The sequence below is a fragment of the Hypanus sabinus genome, chromosome 20, assembly GCF_030144855.1.
Source record: "Hypanus sabinus isolate sHypSab1 chromosome 20, sHypSab1.hap1, whole genome shotgun sequence".
Classification (NCBI taxonomy): Eukaryota; Metazoa; Chordata; class Chondrichthyes; order Myliobatiformes; family Dasyatidae; genus Hypanus; species Hypanus sabinus.
The window spans coordinates 12,819,657-12,840,430 of NC_082725.1; the positions used below are offsets into that span (position 1 = coordinate 12,819,657).

Sequence of the window (20,774 nt, forward strand, 5' to 3'; positions counted from 1 at the left end):
AGCACAGCACTAAATGCTGTGTCACTTTCTTAGAACTGCTTGCTTGGATATTTGAAATGCAGGAGACGCACATTACATCTGTTGGGGGAGGGGGGTGTCACAAAAATTCTACCTAAAAATATATTGAGATAGAGAATATAATTTGCTCCCTCGCCCTGTTCTGTAGTTGCATATCCAAGTGATGTCCACCCTGTCTATAAACCTGTGAGTTCCATGGGCCTTTGACGATGCTATATTAGCTATTGAATCTCCTTCCCAGATTTGGCTTGTCTGGTGAACTCTGGGCAAAGTATTCAATTGTGGACTTGCCTAGTGACTCAGCCAGAAATTTTTAATTGAAGTTAAGAAACTGAGTGGATTATCCTGATAGGCATAGCTGCTTAAGTTGCTGCCTGACCAGCTCCCTGTGAACTGGGTTCAATCCTGACCTCCTGTGCTCTCTGAGTGGAGTTTGCACCTCCTCCTTGTGAATGCATGAAATAATAAAGGTTAGTTTTATTTGTCACATTTACATCGAAACATCGAAACATACAGTAAAATGTGCCATTTTTGCGCCAACGATTTTGTGCTTGTGCACTCTCAGGTTAATAAGCTGCTGTGAGTGGTGTGTCCTCAAACTCTACCACTTATATCTTTATTGGATCATAATGAATCATTTCAGGTTTTGTGTTAACTCTTATCTGCTTTTTCATAACCATTTGAGCTTGGTTAAAGGTTTCCTACAGCATCTGTTATCGTTGCTAACCCCTCTCCATTAAGGTAAATTTGACAGCTGTAGATGTTCCCATTGCACACGACAGTCAATGCAAGGAATATAAAGAATGATTTGTGTTCCCTGTTGAATGATTCAGCACCCTATCTGGAAATGAGGGTTGATTCTGACCTGATTTCCAGATTCATACGTGTAATTTGCATACGCCTGGAAGAAAGTACTATTGCAAGAATCATGGCTGGCACCAGATGTAGGTTACATTTTTAGAAACATAAGAACATGGAAATCTACGGCCCTTTACAGGCCCTAGGCCCACAATGTTGTGCCAACCATGTAACCTACTCTAGTAACTGCCTAGAATTTCCCTACTGCATAGCCCTCTATTTTGCTAAGCTCCTAATTTTTTTCCCTGCCCTCATTGTGGGAAATTGTGAAATTGTTGCGAGAGAGCAAGTGTGTTTTTAGACCTGGTCTTTGATTGTGGTGAAGATAGGAATCCCAGACCTGCTCTGCTATTATCCTGTTTCTTTAATTATATTCTTTTCCAGAATTAGATAAATCTCCAGTAAATACTTTTGAACAGAGAACAGTACAGGCCCTTCATCCCACAATGTTGTGCTACCCTTTTAATCTTCTTTAAGACCAATCCAACCCTTCCCTCCTACATAGCCCTCCATTTTTCAGTCATCCATGTGTCTATCTCGTAGTCCCTTAAATGACCCTAATATATCTTTGTTTTCACTTCCAGCGATACTTCTTCTTGGAGAAAGGGATCTTGAAGTACGCAAAGACTCAGGCTGATGTGAGTACTAAGTCAAGTTAATAGTCATTTAACTGTATACAAGTATAATTCCAAATGAGACTACATTTCTCCAGACAAGGGTGTAAAGCACAGTAGTATACATAACACACAATAACTTTAAGAAAGTAAGAATTAAGTCTACAAGTGATTTACAGATAGATAAACAAAGTGCATAAATTATATATCGTAGGTACAGTACAAATGATCTGGTGACACCTTGAATTTGATGCATCAGGGAGTTCAGAAGCCTAATGGCCTGAGGAAAAAAGCTATTTCCCATCCTGACCGTTCTTGTTTATATGCATCGGAGTCTCTTGCCTGATGGTAGAAAGTCAAAGAGGATGCTGGATAGATGCGATTGATCCTTGATAATAATAAAGGCCTTGCCCTTCCCTTAGTATTAGAAGTATTTTTTGAACCATTTCAAAGGATTCAGAAGCCTAAGTTAAGAGTCATCTTCAGCTTTGCTAATATTGCTCTTGATAAACAAAAACCAGTTTTTAAAAAATAATTTATATCCTTTATTCTAATAATAACCCATCTTGGTAACCTGTTGTCACTTACAGAAATGATAATTCTGGAAAGGGGTGAATTGGTTTCCCTCTGCTGCAATGTAGAATGCCTCACAATCTGTCTTGTTATGATCTGATTTATCTGCACTGCACTCTCTCGGTACCTGTTACACTTTCTTCTGCTTTGGTATTGTTCTACCCTCACTGCACTGTGTAATGAGTTGATCTGTATGAACTGTATGCAAGACAGGCTTTGCACTACGACTTGGTGCATGTGACAATAATAAACCAATTCCAGTTCCATTACCATTAATTCCATAATTTCCATAGTATGGCGATAGTTGCTTAATTTACTTCCCTGCATTGAAGTTTCTCTTCAGAAATGTGTATTGATACTGACCGGTGCACCAAAAGTCAAAAAGCAATGGATGTTTTACCTGGGCTGAGGTATTGGCATCTCATTTGTGCCAGCTTGAGGTCATTCCTTAATAACCTGGGGCCAAACTCTCTATGGTTAAAGGGGAAGTCACTGGATCATGTAAAGAAGATGGGGGAGATGATAATTGCCATAAACATACTGGACCTGAAGGAGCTTTCCCTCCTGTCTGGGGTCCACAATGGAAACTAACGGTGGGTTCAGACCTTGTTTAGTTTGAGCTGCCAAATTCTTCAGGATTGGGTACCTCAGCCATCTGTAGTGAAGGACAGAAAGATTGTTTAAAATAGTTCTCTGTCTGTCAATACTTTAGAGCAGAAGTTCCCAACCTTTTATGTGCCATGGACCATTAAGCAAGGGGTCCGTGGATCCCAGATTGGGAATCCGTGGTTTACAGGAGAAATCCATTTGCTCGGAATGTGTCAGGAAATTTTGGTTCCTGCGTTTGACCTATAACCTTACATTCGCCAAGTGTTTCCATTCCTTGTTGATAACTGAAGTTATTTTTCCAGATTCAGAAAGGAAAACTTCATGGCTGCATTGATGTCGGGCTGTCTGTGATGTCCATCAAGAAGAAGGCAAAATGTATCGATCTGGACACAGAAGAGCACATATATCATCTGAAGGTAATTGACAGCATCTCTCCGGCTGATTCCTAAGTGGACAATCTTCCTGATGACACTCACTTAACTGTTTGTTTGCCAGGTGAAGGTCCAAGAGTTTTTTGACGAGTGGGTGGCAAAGTTGCGTCACCACAGGCTGTACCGCCAGAATGAAATTGCTAAGTTTCCCCATGATGTGACGAATCACTTCTTCCCTGTGTCGTCTGCTACAGACTCTTCGAGCTCTTTGAACTCCCCTTTACAGAAGGTAATGCACTAAACAAGTAAATATTTATCCAGGTTTACAATGTAAGAGGTTAACCTTTTGGGGTTTAAAAAAGAATGTTATAAACTACTTTTTTTTTCCTGAGCATGTGATTTTATGTATTGTTTTTGCTTGTGATCTTTGCTCTCGCCACGGTTCTTCCTGTAGTAGATTGACTTTGATATTCCTGAGCATAACACAATAGAAGCCCGTGCAGAACCTGGCCATTTTGGTCAGAATCAGAAACAGGTTTGTAATCACTGACCTACAGTATGTCATGAAATGTGTTTTCTGTCAGCAGTACAATGCAATACATAAACATTGCTGTAAAGCACAATATGAATATTAAAAAAAAACAAATAAGTAGTGCAAAATAGTGAGTTAGTGTTCGTGAATTCACGGACTGTTCAGAAATCTGGTATAGAGGAAGAAACTGATCCTAAGTCATTGAATTTAAGGTCTCAGGCTCCTGCACCTCTTCCTCGATGGTAGTAATGAGAAGAGAACATGCTCTGAATGATGAGGGTCCTTGGTGGTCGATGTCACCTTGGGGCATCGGCTTTTGAAGATGTTGTCGACGGTGGGGAGGCTGGTGCCCATGATAGAGCTGGCTCGGTTTGCAGCCCTCTGCAGCTTTTCCTGATCCTGTGCGTTGCCGCCTCCTTACCAGCTGGTGATGCAACCAGTCAGAATGCTCTCCACAGTACAGCTGTAGAAATTTGCTGCAGTCTTTGGTGACGTACCAAATCTCCTCAGACTCCTAATGAAACAGAGCCACTGGCATGCCTTCTTTTTAACTGGGCCAAGATGGATCTTCAGAGATGTTGACATCTAGGAACTTGAAGCTGCTCACCCTTTCCACTGCTGACATCCCAATGGGACTGTTGCCTGGTTCTAAATTTGCCTCTATACATTGAGTCACTGCCACTTGATTGGCTGATTAGATAGTTGCATTAATGCGCAGGTGTACATCTGTACCTAATAAACTGGCCACTCACAGTGTACGGTTCAGAGATGGATAATGGGTTTCCAGGTCAAAAGGTTTTGTGATACTGCTTTTAATTTTCTTTTCAGCTTCTGAAAATGTTTCATGACCCTGGATTGTAGATCAATTTTATGTTCAGCACCTTTGAGAGAAGCATCAGAAAGTCCATTACATTATGTATCAGGAAAACTTCTTTTGGAAATTGAATTTTCTCTTGGGCCTTGCAGATTCTTATTTCAATACCGTGTTTACATCCTGTGAAGTGTTTTGCTTTTCTGAAGGAAAAATGAACATGTAGACACAAAAGTTCAACCTGATGATAGGCAACCCACTGCCTCTCAACAGCTCTGCCACTCGAAGGACAGGAGAATATTGCTGTATTGTCAGGTGACAATGAGTTACGCAGTGCTGAAAGGAAGCACTTTTATTCCAGGTTTCAGTATTGAAGCTGGTACTGAGCTACCAGCTAACAGTGCCATTAATATGCGTACACCCTGTCCCCCAGTGCCCCTCAAGCTTAAACGTAAAGACGAGCTTTATTTGCCTCATGCATATCGAAACATCAGTACAGCGAAATGCGTTGTTTGCATCAGCAACCATCACTGTCTGAGGGTGTACTGGGGACAGCCCACAGGTGTTGCCTTGCTTCCATCGCCAGCATAGCATAGATGAAGAAATATTCTGAACAGAGGATGGGGCAACCATGGTTTGACAGGGCAAGGCAGAGAGAGCATAAAAGCAGAAGAGAGGGCATATAATATAGCAAAAATTAGTGTGAAGTCAGAGGATTGGGAAGCTTGTAAAAACCATCAAAGACAACTGGGGAAAAAAAAAGCATAAGGAGAGAAAAGATGAAATATGAAGGTAAGCTGGCCAAAAATATCAAAGAGGACTCCAGAAGATTTCAGATATATAAAGAGTAAAAGAGAGGCACCAGTGGATATTGGTCGACTAGAAAATGACACTGAAGAGATAGTAATGGACAAAGAAACGGTGATGAACTTAATAAACACAAAGTACACTGCAGATGCTGTGGTCAAATCAACACGTACAAAAGCTGGATGAACTCAGCAGGTCGGGCAGCATCCGTTGAAAAGGATTGAAGATTGACTGCACATTTCAACGGATGCTGCCCGACCTGCTGAGTTCATCCAGCTTTTGTATGTGTTGAACTTAATGAATATTTTGCATCAGTGTAATTCACAAGCAGTATGCCAGAAATTCATGTGCCAGGAGGCAGAAGTCTTCTCCCTAACTTCTCAGTCCTGAAGAAGGGTGTTGGCCCAAAACATCGACTGCTTATTCATTTCCATAGATGCCCTCTGACCTGCTGAGTTCCTCTAGCATTTTATGTGTCTTGATCTGGATTTCCAGCATCTGCTGACTTTCTCAAATTTAGAAGTCAGTGTAGATACTGTTACCAAGGAGATTGAGCTGAAGGGTCCGAAGATAAATTGGTCGTCTGGATTAGATGGACAAACCCAGGGTTCTGAACAAAGTAGCTAAGAAATTGTATTAGTGATGATCTTTCAAGAATCACTAGATCCTGGAATGGTTCTGGAAGATTGGAAAATTGTAAATGTCACGCAACTCTTTAAGAAAGGAGGGAGGCAGAAGAAAGGAAGTTATAGGGAGGTAGTTTGACTTCAGTGGTTGGGAAGATGTTGGAGTCCCTTATTAAGTATGAGGTTTCAGGGTAATTGGAGATGCATGATAAAGTAGGCTAAAGTCAGCACGGCTTCCTTAAGGGGAAATCTTCCCTGACAAATCAGATGGAATTCTTTGAGGAAATAACAGGCAGTTTAGACAAAGGAGAGTCAGTGGATGTTGTTTTTTGGGTTTTCAGAAGGCCTTTGACAAGATGCCACACATGAGGCTGCTTAATAAGCTACAAGCCCATGGTAGTACAGGAAAGACACTAGCATGGATTGAAGATTGGATGATTGGCATGAGGCAAAGAGCGGGAATAAAGGCTGTCAGTGATTAGTGGTGTGCCGCAGGGGGTGGGTTGTTGGGATCGCTTCTTCTCATGTTATATGAAAACGATGTGGATGATGGAATTGATGGCTTTGTGCCCAAATTCATCAACGATACAAAGATAGGTGGAGGGGCAGGTAGTTTTGAGGAAGCTGGGACAGATTGGGTGAATAGGCAAAGTGGCCGATGGAATATAGAGTAGAAAAGTGTGTGGTCGTGCACTTTAGTAGAAGGAGTACAGGTGCAGTTGCAAAGGCACAGGCACTTGGGAGTCCTTGTGCAGGATTCCTTCAAGGTTAAATTGCAGGTTGAGTCAGTGATAGGAAGGAAAATGCGATGTTAGCATCCATTTTAAGAGGACTAACATAGCAGAGCAAGGACGTGATGCTGAGGCTTTGTAAGGCATTGGTTAGAGTGCACTAGGAGTATTGTGAGTAGCTTTGGGCCCATTATCAAAGAAAGGATGCTTTGGCATTGGAGACTGTCCAGAAGAGGTTCATGGAAATGATTCCAGAAACGAAAAGGTTAATATATGAGGAGTGTTTGATGGTTCTCTAGTCCTGTACTTGCTGGAGTTTAGAAGGATGAAGGGGGATTGTATTGAAACCTATGAAATATTGAAAGGCCTAGATAGAGTGGACACTGAGAGGATGTTTCCTGTAAGGGGGTGAATCTATGACCAGACTTTAGAATAGAGGTACGTCCATTTACAGCAGAGGTGAGTTAGGGATTTCTCCAGCCATGGTGAATCTGTGGAATTCTTTGCCACAGATGGCGCTGGATAGGTGGAAAGGTTCATTGTCAGGGTATCAGAGGTTGTCGGGAGAAGGCAGGAGAATGGGGCTTGGAAGGAAAATATATCTGCCGTGCTGGAATGGGGTTGCAGACTCAATGGGCTGAATGGACTAATTCTGATCCTATGTCTTATGGTCACAACTTACTAACACTAACCTGTGCATCTTTGGAATGTGGAAGGAAACAGGAGCACCCGGAGGATATCTACACACTCACACAAATTCCTTACAGACAGTGTCAGAAAACAAACCCCGATCACAGAATGCGGGGCACCGCAAAAATGCATCAGGAACCACCCCACTACCATGTCCTGACTTTCAGGGTAGTTACAGCTAACCTGTCCCTGCCTCACCCTGCCGTCTGCGCCAGTTCCCTGGAGCCCTCGATTCCCTGATCATTCGATGTTCATTCTGTGACTGCTTGGCCTTCTTTGAGGTGCTCTGGTTTCCTCACACAGTCAAAAGATGGTCAGGCTGTTTGGTTACTGAAAATTGCCCCCATTTGTTTGGGTGAGTGGTATAATATGATGGTAGTGGGAATTGATAGGGTTTGAATTTGGGACATGATAGGAAAAATTTACAGGGGAAATTATTTGGGGGTCAGTGAGCTAAGTGTCTTATATTATATGGGAATGTGTGTATATATATATATATAGAATTCTGGATCACAGTGCCCAAAACTATCAACAATGATGAACGGGGGTTAGAAACATGAGCTCAATGGTATTCCATAATATAGCCAACACTTATTTTTCTCTGACTGCAGCCAAGCACTATGAAAATTCTGTCTAGGTTACTGCTAGCTTCTTGGCTTTTAAGTTGATATCATTTTAATAAAATCAAGGCAAACTAATTTCACAACTTCATGAACAACTATAAATTCAGTCATCAGCATGTGGTTATCCTGGAAAGATGAGTGCTTAAAGTTCAACAGGAGCAGAAGACAGCAGGGGGTTTCAGATGATCTGTGCTGATTAACAATCTGATGTCAGAATCAGAATCAGGTTTAATATCACTGGCATATGTCATGAAATGTGATGTAATGCCTTAGCAGTACATTGCAATATATAATAATAAAAGCTGTGGATTACACTACGTATATATTTATATATATTGCTTTGAAAAGCTAAAATTAAGTAAGTAGAGCAAAAATAGATGTAGTGCCAGGAAGCATTGTACTTTTTGACTTGGGTTGTAATGTAAAGTTGTAAGATACTTAAAACCATCTTCTCCACATTGGAGGTCTGTCTGTGTAGGTGGGAGGGAGGAAGGGATCTTATTTATCCTTTCCTCCCTCCAATATTGTAAACTGCAAAGAAATTGTCATAATTAAGCAAATTGCATTCATCATGAATTCACTGCAGTTATTTTTTTAATCTTTCTTTCTCTTTCCAGTTGAAGAGAGGAAGTTTATGCAAGCAGATGTCATTCCAGATTAGCCCTGGTTTTCCTGTCAATTATTCTAACAGCCAGTCGAAGGTGACAGCGTGGTTGCAAAGTTCGGAAGATATAGACAAGTGCTCAAAAGGTGAGAACACTTGTACTTGGAATGAAAGCAAAAGTGGACTAAAGTATTTGATAGTGAGACTTAATTGGCCATTTACTTCCCCTGTAGAACTTCCCAGAGAATTGTAAGTCTGCTCTCTTCTTCTGTTCTATATCCTCCCTATTACTGACTATTAATACATGAACTCTTCCTGCTCAAGCCTGTGGAGTGATTTGCAATATTCTCTGTGACCACATTATTGGGTACAGGAAGTGTCTAACGATTGTGGTTTTCTGCTGTTGTAGTCCACCCTCTGCAAGGTTCGACGTGTATCTTCAGACACGTTCTTCTCCACACTTCTATTGCAATGTGTTATTATTTGAGTTGCTGTCGACTTCCTGACTGCGTGAGCCAGTCTGGCCATCCTTTCTGATCTCTCTCATAAACAGGGCATTTACGTCCACAAAGCTGCCACTCACTGGGTGTTTTTTTTTTGTTTATCCCGCCATTCTCTGTAAGCTCTAGAGATTGTTGTACGTGAGCATGGCAGGAGATCAGCAGTTTCTGAAATGCTCAGTTGGCACCAACTATCATTCTGTGGACAAAGTCATTTAGATCACATTTAGACAATAGACAATAGGTGCAGAAGTAGACCATTCGGCCCTTTGAGCCTGAACCGCCATTCTGAGATCATGGCTGATCATCTACTATCAATACCCAGTTCCTGCCTTGTCCCCATATCCCTTGATTCCCCTATCCATAAGATACCTATCTAGCTTCTTCTTGAAAGAATCCAGAGAATTGGCCTCCACTGCCTTCTGAGGCAGTGCATTTCAGACCCCCACAACTCTCTGGGAGAAGAAGTTTTTCCTTAACTCTGTCCTAAATGACCTACCCCTTATTCTCAAACCATGCCCTCTGGTACTGGACTCTCCCAGCATCTGGAACATATTTCCTGCCTCTATCTTGTCCAATCCCTTAATGATCTTATATGTTGCAATCAGATCCCCTCTCCATGTCCCCCATTCTGATGTTTGTCCTGAACAACAACTGAACCTCTTGACCATGTCTGCATGCTTTTGTGCATTTTGCTGCCACGTGATTGGCTGATTAGATACTTGCATTAACGAGCAGGTGTACAGGTGTATCTAGTAAAGTGGCCACTGCATACATAATTTCAGTGATCATGAAGGGATCAATTTACATTTTGATTGAGCTGTGATTTGAGCAGATGGAAATCTCAAGGTATTTACTCATAACAGATATCTCTTTGAGGCAACAAAAGGCCAGTCACGTGGGAGTTAGGGATGAGTAATAAGCCTGGCATTGCTTGAAAGTTTTATTTGATGATGGGGGTGGTATTGAGCTCCAGTGTGCGGTTGCTGGGCAAAGTGGAGCAGCCATGATTCTAAATTTGAGTAACGCTGACTTCGTTATGTGGGTCAAACAGTTCACACTATACTGGACAAATCTGCCAACTGGTAAAACAAAGTATCATTGAAAAGTGTTTTGAATACTTTATGCCATGGAAAACTTGTTTACATCCCAATGGGTATAAGCTACTTGCTGAAATATTAACCATGAGCAACTAAGAAGATGAACTTTAGTAAAACAGAGGAAAAAATGCTCAGCTGTATTAGAACAGGTCTTGGCAACCATAGAGACCATAAGAAATGGAGCAGAATTAGGCCATTCGGACCATGAATCCTTCTCCGCCATTCTGTCATGACTGATTTCTTTATTTACTGAGATACAGCACAGAATAGGCCCAGTCTACAACCCCCAATTTAAGCCTAGCCTAATTACAGGACAATTTACAGTGACCAGTTCACCGACAAACCGGTATGTCTTTGGACCGTGGGAGGAAACCAGAGCACCCAGAGAAAATCCACGTTGTTACAGGGAGGGCGTAGAAACTCCTTACAGGCAGCATCAGGAATTGAACCCGGGTTGCTGGTACTGTAGTGCCTACCATTAAGCTACCACGCCACCCCATGAGGGATTTATTATCCCTCTGAATCACATACTTCTGCCTTCTCCCCATGACCTTTCACAGCCTTTCTAATTAAAAACCAATGAACCTTTGCTTTTAAATATCCCCAAACACTTGGTCCCCACAGCCATCTGTGGCAATGAATTCCACAGACTCACCTCCCTCTGCTAAAGAAATTCCTCCTCATCTCTGTTCTAAAGGGGCGTCCTTGTATTCTCTGACAGTGCCCTTTAGCCCTAGGCTCCCTCACTATAGGAAACATCCACCCTATCTAGGCCTTTCAATATTCAAAAGGAAAATAAATAAAAGATACCCCCTCATTCATCTAAACTGTGAAAAGAAGAGTAACATAAAGTTGCCTAAGATATCAATATCAAAACGATTTTACAATTGTGTAAGAAAAGCTAAAGTCATCAAAACCAATTTTGAGCATCTGCGAATTGGAGAAGAATAATACTGTATGTGAAAGCAATGAATGGCCAAAGAATGGGATGGAAAGTTAGATTGATCTTGGATAGGCTAAAGGGTTGGACTGAATGGCCTGTACTGCTCCATGTTCAATATTTAATCAGTGGTTAAATACTTTGGATTTTTTATCTAACCCAGTGATAAGGTCATGTCTGATACATGTCTGACTTTGTGTCTGAAGAATTGTCTGACATTGAACCGTCAAATGTCTGGTTTATTCATGAACTTCCAAAGAGATTTGATAAAGTCTTTCAAGATAGATTGTTAAGTTTGAACCTCATAGAATTGAAGGCAGTTCTTAATTTTGTAAAGAACTGGCTGAACAAACAAGTGAAATAAGAATCATGCACAGGTACACAAACTATGAGGCTGTGTCACACTACATGGGCCACAGTATCCAATACTATTTGTAAATGATCTGAATGCTTCATATGGATAGATTCATAGATTCCTTACTGATCCCAAAGGAACTTACAGTGTCAAATTAGCATTAGCAATGCACATACAAGTGTTAGAGGAGAAGGAAGAAAGAATAAAAAACAAGTTACCTCAAACAGTCTAACAACAGGAAGGGTTGGTTCATCACTTCCCCAGCTACAGGTTGACTCATTATAGAGCCTAATGGCTGAGGGTGAGAATGACCTCATATAGCGCTCTTTGGAGCAGTGCAGTTGTCTTAGTCTGTTACTAAAAGTGCTCCTCTGTTCGGCCAAGGTGCTATGCAGAGGGTGAGAAGCTTTGTCCAGAATTGCCAGGATTTTCCGTAGGGTCCTTTGTTTAACCACTGCCTCCAATGTGTCCAGTTTGTCTCCTATAACAGACCCCCCCCCCCCTTTCTAATCACCCATGTTGATGCCATTGCCTCAGTACACCACCGCATAGAAGATAGTACTGGTGACAACAGACTGGTAGAACATGTGAAGGAGAGGCCTTCATACTCCAAAGGACCTCAGTCTCCTCAGGAAGTAGGGGCGACTCTGGCCCGTCTTGCACACAGCCTCTGTGTTGGTGCTCCACTCAAGTCTGTCATCCAAGTGCACCCCCAGACATATCCCCCTATCCAAGTGATACTACAAGGGAGACAGCAGCTGGAAGATGATTCTACAGATTTATTAATATATTTAGTGAATAGACGAAAGCTGTGAGAAATGAACTTTATCGCATGAACATTAAGTCTTTACAGTTGACCTTTCAAAAAGTAGCTCACAGCAACTTAATGAACTATTATCTTTAATGGCAGCTTGTTGTAGGAGGGATGATTAGACAGGATAGCCTTTTATCCATTGAAATTTGAGAAGAGGAAGGAGGTATTTGACTGCAACATCTAATATCTTGAGTGATCAAGTCTGGGCAAATTTACAGAGGAAAATAAGTGAAGATTCAGATTCTGGAATCTGAAGAAAAATCCAGTGTTGGAAGAAATCCATCAGTGAGGCAGCATCTGTGTTGAAGAGAATAGCTTCAGGATGATGAGTCTCTTTGGGAGAATTAATTTTTTTTTTAAACAAAGAGGTTAGCCCAATTTGTATGAACTGATTTTTTTCGTGAGTTTTGAGAGTTAATGAAATTGATTGAAACAAATTCTTTGAGTAATTTATTAAATTGTGGTAAGTAGATAACGGGTAAGGAAGGAGGTGAGAATAGCAATAATCTTATTAAATGGTGGAGCAGACTTGAGGAGCTCGGAGAGCCACCAGTGATCCTCATTAAGGATCACTAGGTAGGTTAATTTTATCAATTGTTTTAAGATCAAGGGATTAGATAGCCAAAGAAACTTGGAAGCATATGCATAGATGTTAAAATGTAATGAAATGGTACAAATTAAAATAAGAATATCTCATGAAATTCTGGCCATTACATACAGAAATCCAGAATACAGGGAGATCGATGATTATGCCTGTTATGGGTCTTGCACTTTATCATTTACCTCCACTCCATTTTATACTTTATTTTGTTATTTATTATTGTTTTACATTCTACCTCAATGCACTGTGTAATAACTTGATCTGTACAAACAGTATGAGAGACAAGCATACCAGGCGACACAGTAGCGCAGTGGTTAGCACTACGCTTCTCAGTTCCTGTCGCTCCCTGAAAGGAGTTTGTACGTTATCCCTGTAGCTGTAGGCAGTTTCCTTCCGGGTGCTCTGGTTTCTTCCCACGGCCCAAAAATACCACATGGGTTTCCTCCAGGTGTTCTGGTTTCTTCCTACAGTCCAGAGAGGTACCAGTTGATAGGTTAACCGGTCATTGTAAACTTTCCTGTGATTAGTGCGATGCTAATACAGCTCGGGGCATTCAGAGTCTAGAGTTCAGTTCTAGTGCTGTCTGAAAGGACTCTCTGTGCGTCTTCCGTGTAATGTGTGGGTTTTCCCTTGGTGCTCCAGTTTTCTCCCACAGTCCAAAGGTTCGCCATTCGGCAGGTTAATTGGTCATTATAAATCGTCCGTGATTAGACGAGGATTAAATTGGGGGATTGCTGAGCAGTGCAGCTCAAGGGGCAGGAAGGGCCTACTCAATAAACAAATAAATAAACAAACAAGCGAGCTTTTCACTGCATCTTGGTACATGTGACAGTAACAAACCACTACGTGTACAGATCCTTGGATAAACTACATTTGTGTTACTGCGAGCAGGAAAAAAAAACAAGATGCTGGGGAGCAACTGGGCAGAAAGAATCTGACAGTGTTTCGGATCAGTGATCTTCAATATTAAGATACTTGGCCTTTCTGAGAACATATTGTGGTTTTGGCAAAAATTATGTTTGCATTCCGAGCATTAGAACTTAAAAGTTCACAATATATCTCGGGGTGGAGAGAAGTAATTTCAATTGTACAGGTGCTCGTGTATTGCGGCCATTTAGGTGTTGGAAATTGATGCTTACAGAATTCACAAATTGCTAACTAAAAATTGGAGATATAAAATAAAATTTGCTCGATATAATTTACGTTGGATGTAGACGGCAAAGGAAAGTAAATAAAATTTAATCTTCAACTTGTGAATCATGACATGTGCAGAGGACGTAGCTTTGAATTAAAGAAATGTAGCCTCTGCCCAATCCCTACTGTAACAGGAGCGATGCATAATTGGTAAGGAAGAGTGCCAGAGGATGGCAAATCTGTAGAATTCATTGCAAGAGATGGCTTTAGAAGTCAATTTATTGGGTATATTTTAAAATAGAGGTTGATAAGTTCTTAATTAGAGTGTCAAAAGTTACGGGGAGAAGGCAGGAGAATGTGGTTGAGAGGGAAAATTCATTAGCCATGATTGAAAGGTGGAGTAGACTCAATGAGCCGAATGGCTTAATTTGTTCCTATGCTTTATGGTCTTATAATATGAGACTCTTGGGAAAGACAAACAATTACAGCTACATACTTCAGATGTGAAATTGGGAAACTACTAGAAAGGTAGAGGTCCAAATTCCTTTTAATTCTTAAACGGCAAATAAGACATTACTTTTAAAGTCTGAAGTCGAATGAATTCCTATTAAGATTGAAGGGATAGGTGAATGTAACAAATTGAATCTTTGATCAGACAAGATTTTATTACACCACTGTGTAGGTTTAGTGTCTGTACTATCCCTCCATGACCTGTGTAATGGAATTTCCTTCTTGGCTTTTCCTTGCGAGAAGGAATTCTTGGAATTCTTTCTTGAGAGGATTGCTTACAAGAATGCAATGATTTTTTTGGGTGTTCATCAAAAGCCTAATTAAATTGTTGCATTTCAAGTGGGTTTGGGAATCAAATGTTTTCTTTTTTCTTTTGATGGAAAACTTCATTAGGAATCCTTTCTTTTCCCTTGCAGATCTTTCGCAATGCCAATCCAGTTTAACAGAATTAGTGCAACTTTTGCAAAGCATGGAAGTTATCCATAGAACATGCTCGGCACCGTCTATTAATGCTATTCAGGTATTACAGTCAAATGTGTTTACTTACCAACATTAAGCTGAAGTGAATTAAAGTAATATGCAGTTAAGGGAATGGCGTGATAGCATAGCAGATAGTGTAACATTTTACAGTGCCAGTGGTATGGGTTCAATTCAATTCTTCAATTCCCGCTACTGTCTGTAAACTTTTATGTTCTCCCTCATTCTAAAGATGTACGGGTTAGTAGGTTAATTGGTGACATGAGTGAACTTGGGTGGCATGGGCTCTTTGAACCTGAAGAGCCTGTTACTGTGCTGTATCTCTAAAATAAATAAATATTTCTCCTCCTCTGATGAAGGGATATGTTTTTGAGAGTCCAAAGAAGGAAAAGCGCTTTCAAAGAAGGTGGCGAACCAAAAGTTTTGGCAAAGATGCTAAATCAACACTACAGGTAATACGGCTATGAAAGAGGGACTCCGTGCAACTACTTCCATAATTAAATACAGAACTGCAAAGTGATCAGAGCAGACTTGATATTAGATACTGTTAATTAATGGAAATGTTCAACACTGATAATGCATATCTCTGGTGTTATTATTTAAAATCTTTTCCACCACACCCTTCCTCACCACTTCCCTGTTTTATTCTGACATGTTTATAGTGCTTCACACCCAAAAATTCTACCAATGAGATCATTCGAAAAGTTATTTCTTATATTTTTGTAAAACATTGCATTCATCTATTTGCTAACGTTTAGCAAAGGCTACATGTCAAACCATGTACATACTGTGCAGACATCTTAGTCACACACATTGATATATACATATATGTGTGTGCGCATATCTATGTATGTGTATACATGTGTGTGTGTGTGTATGTGTATGACAAAGACTTTTGCACAGCACTCAGGTACTTTTATGTATTGCACTGTACTACTGCAAAGAAACGCAGATTTCATGATATGCAAGTGATGAATAAAACTGATTCTGATATGGATTTCTATTGTGGACTGAGGGATGGAGGCAGGAAGAATGGAATCATGATTGGGAAAAGGGGAAGGGAGAGGGGAAGCACCAGAGAGACATACTGCAGTGATCAATAAACCAGTTGTTTGGAATCAAATGACTCAGGGCTGAGTGTGTCTGTGCCCATGCAACCCACCCCTGGCAATCCTTCTCTGCCAGCTGTCCCACATTCCTCCCACAGCACTCCACCCTCACCATTCCCAACCTCCTTTGCTCTCACCAGATTTACGTACTTGGTCTTCACTCCACGTTGACAAATACAGTACTATGCAAAAGTCTTAGACACCCTAGTTATATATATGTGCACAGTACCATATCTTTGAATTCATTATGTACACATTTATGTACAACAAGTCCTCCTCTTTCTCCCATCCTATGCACTTCAGATTGATGGTTGCCTTGCAAAGAAAGACCTGTATCAAATTCTTGCACTTTTACATCTCCAAAAGGTATTTTGTAAGTAGTAATGGTCTTTCCATTTTCCCTAGGTTCCTTGCATCTCTCCAAGCCCAATGAGACTGCATGCATCAAACCCTAACTTGTCTGAGGTATTCCCTGTAGAAACAAAAAACTTTTCAGATGGTTCAGACTGGCCTTCAGATTATTCAAAACTGCAAGAAGATTTCTGCCATATTGCTCAAGAAGGTAATAACAGCATCCTTCGTTTTCCAGTATTAAAACTAGGATTAATACATATGGTTTGGATCACAGAAGATAATGCAATAATTTAATATTGGTGAAACTCCCATCTTGTTCTATTCATCCAGAAATGGGGAGTGCGCTAGAACAGAGGGTTCTGGGAATACTGATACGTAATTCTTTGAAAGTGTCAACAAAAGGTCATAAAGAGAGCACATTGGCCTTAATAAATCAAAGTATTGAGTTACAGGGATTGAGGTATTATATTGAAATTGTATAAGATTTTGTTGAGGTTTAATTTGGAGTATTGTGTACAGTGTTGGTAACCTACCTGCTGTACAGTAATGAAGTCAATAAGATTGAAAGAGTGCAGAGAAAATTTACAATAATGTTGCACGGCCTGAGGACCTGAGTTATAGAGAAAGGCTGAACAGGTTAGGGCTTTATTCCCTGGAATTTAGGAGATTTGATAGAGGTAGATAAAAGTATAAGGGGCATAGACAAAGTAAATGCAAGCAGGGTTTTTTCACTTAGGTTAAGTGAGACTAGAACTAGAAGTCATGGGTTAAGCATGAAAAGTGAAATTTTAAGGGAAACATGAAGGGGTACGTCTTCAGTCAGAGGGTGGTGATAATGTGGAACCAGCTGCCAGTGGAAGTGGTTGATGCAAGTCCAATTTCATCATTGAAGAGAAGTTTGGATAGGTACATGGATGGGTACATGACGAGTTATGGTCCAGGCGCAGGTTAGTGAAATTAGGCAGAATAGTAGTTTAGAATGGAGTAGATGGACCGAAGGGCCTGTTTCTGTGCTGTAGTACTCTATGACTCTAAATAAAAGGAGATGCTGGATATTTGTTGCAAAGTGGTGGAATATTTGTTATTCAAATGATAATTGGTAAAAATTACTGAGCTTTATCCAACTGATTAAAATTCAAACTATATGAAATCAGATTATATCAGCAGTACATTGTTGGAATATATCTTAAGTACAAGACATTTTCATTGCAAATTGTTGTGAGGAGGAGAGCAGGTAAATGGGACTGTTGTAATATGTATCAGTTGTTGCTCAGCATTCCTTCCACATTCCGAAGACGTGTGGGTTAGGGGCAGTAAACGTGGGAGTGCTACGTTGGCACTGAAAGCATTGCACCACTTGTGGGCTGCCCCCAGCACAATCATCGGACTGTGTTCGTCGTTCACACAAGCCCCGCATTTCACTGTATGATTTGATGCTGGGATGTACCTGTGAGAAATTAAGCCAATCTAACCTTATCCAAAGGTTCATTTATTATCAAAGTATGTATGCAGTATACAACTCTGAGATTCGTCTTCTCCAGATACAAAGAAAACCATGGAAAGCATTCAAAGAAAACCACCCCCCCCCCACCTCACTCGAAAAACAAATCTCACAAACCCCAAACCCCCAACTCCCTCCCTCACACAAAGAAACTAACAGATGTACATGAAAACGGGAACAAGGGCATCATCCCCAAAAACCATCCCATATTTATAACAATGCTATAGCTTAAAAACTGTTTTTGAATGAGTGACAGCCAATTTCCTCCAGTATAAGTAGTTCTAGATGTAGGTAAAAGATTTTTAAGAAGTGCAGCTAACTTTTTTTCACTTAAATCCTTGATCATCTGGGTTTGAATATCATCTGGTTCTTTTTTATTGGTAGCCCAGGGAAAAGTATTGGCTGAGAGATTGGTGTAGGGGGCAGGGCTTCAGATTCCTGGATCATTGGAGCCTCTTCTGGGGGTGGTAGGACCTATACAAAAAGGGCGGGTTACACCTGAACCCAAAGGGGTCCAATATCCTAGCAGGCAGGTTTAATAGAGCTATTAGGGAGGGTTTAAACTACAAACGTTGGTAATTAGGTAGGAGGATGGGAATCAAAGTGATAGGGCTGAGGAAGGGGAAAACAGAAATAAATCAAAGATAGCATTCAAAAGAGATGATAGAAAAGACAGGCAGGAGATGAGGCATAATCACAGCCAGTGGGATGAGTTACAGGGCAAATAGAGGTGTGGAGCAGTTAAAATAGAAAGCAACAAATACTGGACTGTAAGTGTCATATTTGAACACATGCAGCATGAGAAATAAAATGGACTTTCTTGAAATTCAGCTACAGATTGGCAAGTATGATGTTGTGGCCATCTCTGAAACTTAGCTAAAGGGTGGCTGGTATTGGGAGCTAAACGTCCAAGGATATACGGTATATCGGAAAGACAGGTTAGTAGGCAGAGGGGGTGCTGTGGCCCTGTGTATAAGAAATAGCATTAAATCAGTGGAAAGGGATGACATAGGATCGGAAGGTGTAGGGGCTGTATGGGTTGAATTAAGAAAAGGCAAGGGTAAAAGAACCCTAATGGCAGGCCTCCAAACAGCAGCCAAGACATGGATTAGAAATTATAGCAGGAGGTAGAACAAGCGCGTCAGAACGGCAATGTCATGATAATCGTTGGGGATTTCAACATGAAAGTGGATTGGGAAAAACAGGCCAGTACTGGACCTCGAGAGAGAACTTGTGGAATGTCTAAGGGATGGCTTTTCATAACAGCTTGTTGTTGAGCCCTCTAGGGGATTGGCTCTGCTGGATTGGGTCTTATGCAATGATCCAGAAGTGATAAGAGAGCTTAAGGTTAAGGAACCCTTAGGGAACAGTGATCACAATATGATCAAATTCACTTTGAAATTTGCAAAGGAGAAATGTGTCGGTATTTCACTGGAATAAAGGAAATTACAATGGCATGAGAGGGGATCTGGCCAAAGTTGACTGAAAAGGGACACTAGCAGGTAGGACAGCAGAGCAGCATTGACTGGAGTTTCTGCAAAAAATGAGGGACAGATGTATTCCAAATAAGAAGAAATTTTCGAATGGAAGAAGGACACTACCGTGGCTGATAAGTGAAGTCAGAGGCAAAGTAAAAGCAAAAGAGAGGGCATACAAGGAAGCCAAAGCTAGTGGGAAGGTAGAGGACTGGGAAGCTCTACATGTAGTGAAAATTACTACTGAGAAGGTGCTTAGGAAGCTTAATGGTCTGAGGGTAGATAAATCTCCTGGACCTGATGGAATGCACCTTTGGGTTCTGAAGGAAGTAGCTGGAGTGATTATGGAGGTATTAACAATGATCTTCCAAAATTGATAGATTCTAGCATTGTACCAGATAACTGGAAAATTGCAAATTTTAAAAATGGTAGGAGGCAGCAGAAGGGAAACTATAGAGCTGTTAGCCTGATATCAGTGGTTGGGAAGTTGGTGGAATTGATTGTTAGGGATGAGATTAAGGAGTGATGGAGGCACATGACAAGATAGGCCAAAGCAAGCATGTTATCCTGAATGGAAATTCCTGCCTGACTAACCTACTGCAAATTTTTGAGGAAGTTATAAGTAGAGTAGACAAAGGAGATGCAGTAGACATGGTGTACTTGGATTTTCAGAAGGTCTTTGACAAGGTGCCGCACATGAGGCTGCTTAACAAGATAAGAGCCCATGGAATTACAGGGGAGTTACTAACATGTGTGAACCATTGGCTGATCGGCAGAAAACAGAGAGTGGGAATAAAGGGATCCGATTCTGGCTGGCTGCTGTACCAGTGGAGTTCCACAGGAGTCAGTGTTGGGACTGCTGCTTTTTACAATATATGTCAATGATTTGGACTATGTGATTAATGGATTTGTGGCTAAATTTGCCAATGATACAAGCATAGTTGGAGGAGTGGTAAATCTGTGGAATTTTTTGCCACAAGTGGCTGTGGGGGCCAAATCATTGGGTGCATTTAAGGCAGAGACAGATAGGTTCTTGATTAGCCTGGGCATCAAAGGGTATGAGGAGAAGGCAAGAGAGTGGGGATGATTGGAGGAATTGGATCAGCCCATGATTTGAATAGCAGAGCAGCTTTGATGGGCCGAATGGCCTACTTCTGCTTCTATAATATCTTATGGTCTTGTGGTCTTTTTAAGTGGCATTGTCCTCGTTTAGGTTTCTATTTTCTCATCCACATATTCGGCTTCCAGCACTGCACAGCCATCTTTTCGGAAAGTATTCTTGGCAGAGGTAATTGCAAACTGCTCCAGGATTTCAGAATCAGTATCAGGTTTATCATCACTGGCATGTGACATGAAATTTGTTAACTTAGCAGCAGCAGTTCAATGCAATACATAATCTAGCAGAGAGAGAAAAAAATGATAATAATAACTAAAATA

General features: G+C 40.9%; 1 protein-coding gene across 2 annotated transcripts in view; it reads left to right on the forward strand.

Moving 5' to 3' along the window:
• The window catches only part of osbpl3b (oxysterol binding protein-like 3b), a 166,546-nt gene that overhangs the window by 57,180 nt on the left and 88,592 nt on the right, over nt 1–20,774 (forward strand). For both annotated transcript variants that reach the window (XM_059945110.1, XM_059945111.1), the window contains exons 4-10: nt 1,461–1,514; nt 2,975–3,088; nt 3,168–3,332; nt 8,481–8,613; nt 14,838–14,941; nt 15,258–15,350; nt 16,413–16,569. In XM_059945110.1, coding sequence (XP_059801093.1) covers nt 1,461–1,514; nt 2,975–3,088; nt 3,168–3,332; nt 8,481–8,613; nt 14,838–14,941; nt 15,258–15,350; nt 16,413–16,569 — 820 coding nt within the window. The remainder of the gene's footprint in view (nt 1–1,460; nt 1,515–2,974; nt 3,089–3,167; nt 3,333–8,480; nt 8,614–14,837; nt 14,942–15,257; nt 15,351–16,412; nt 16,570–20,774) is intronic.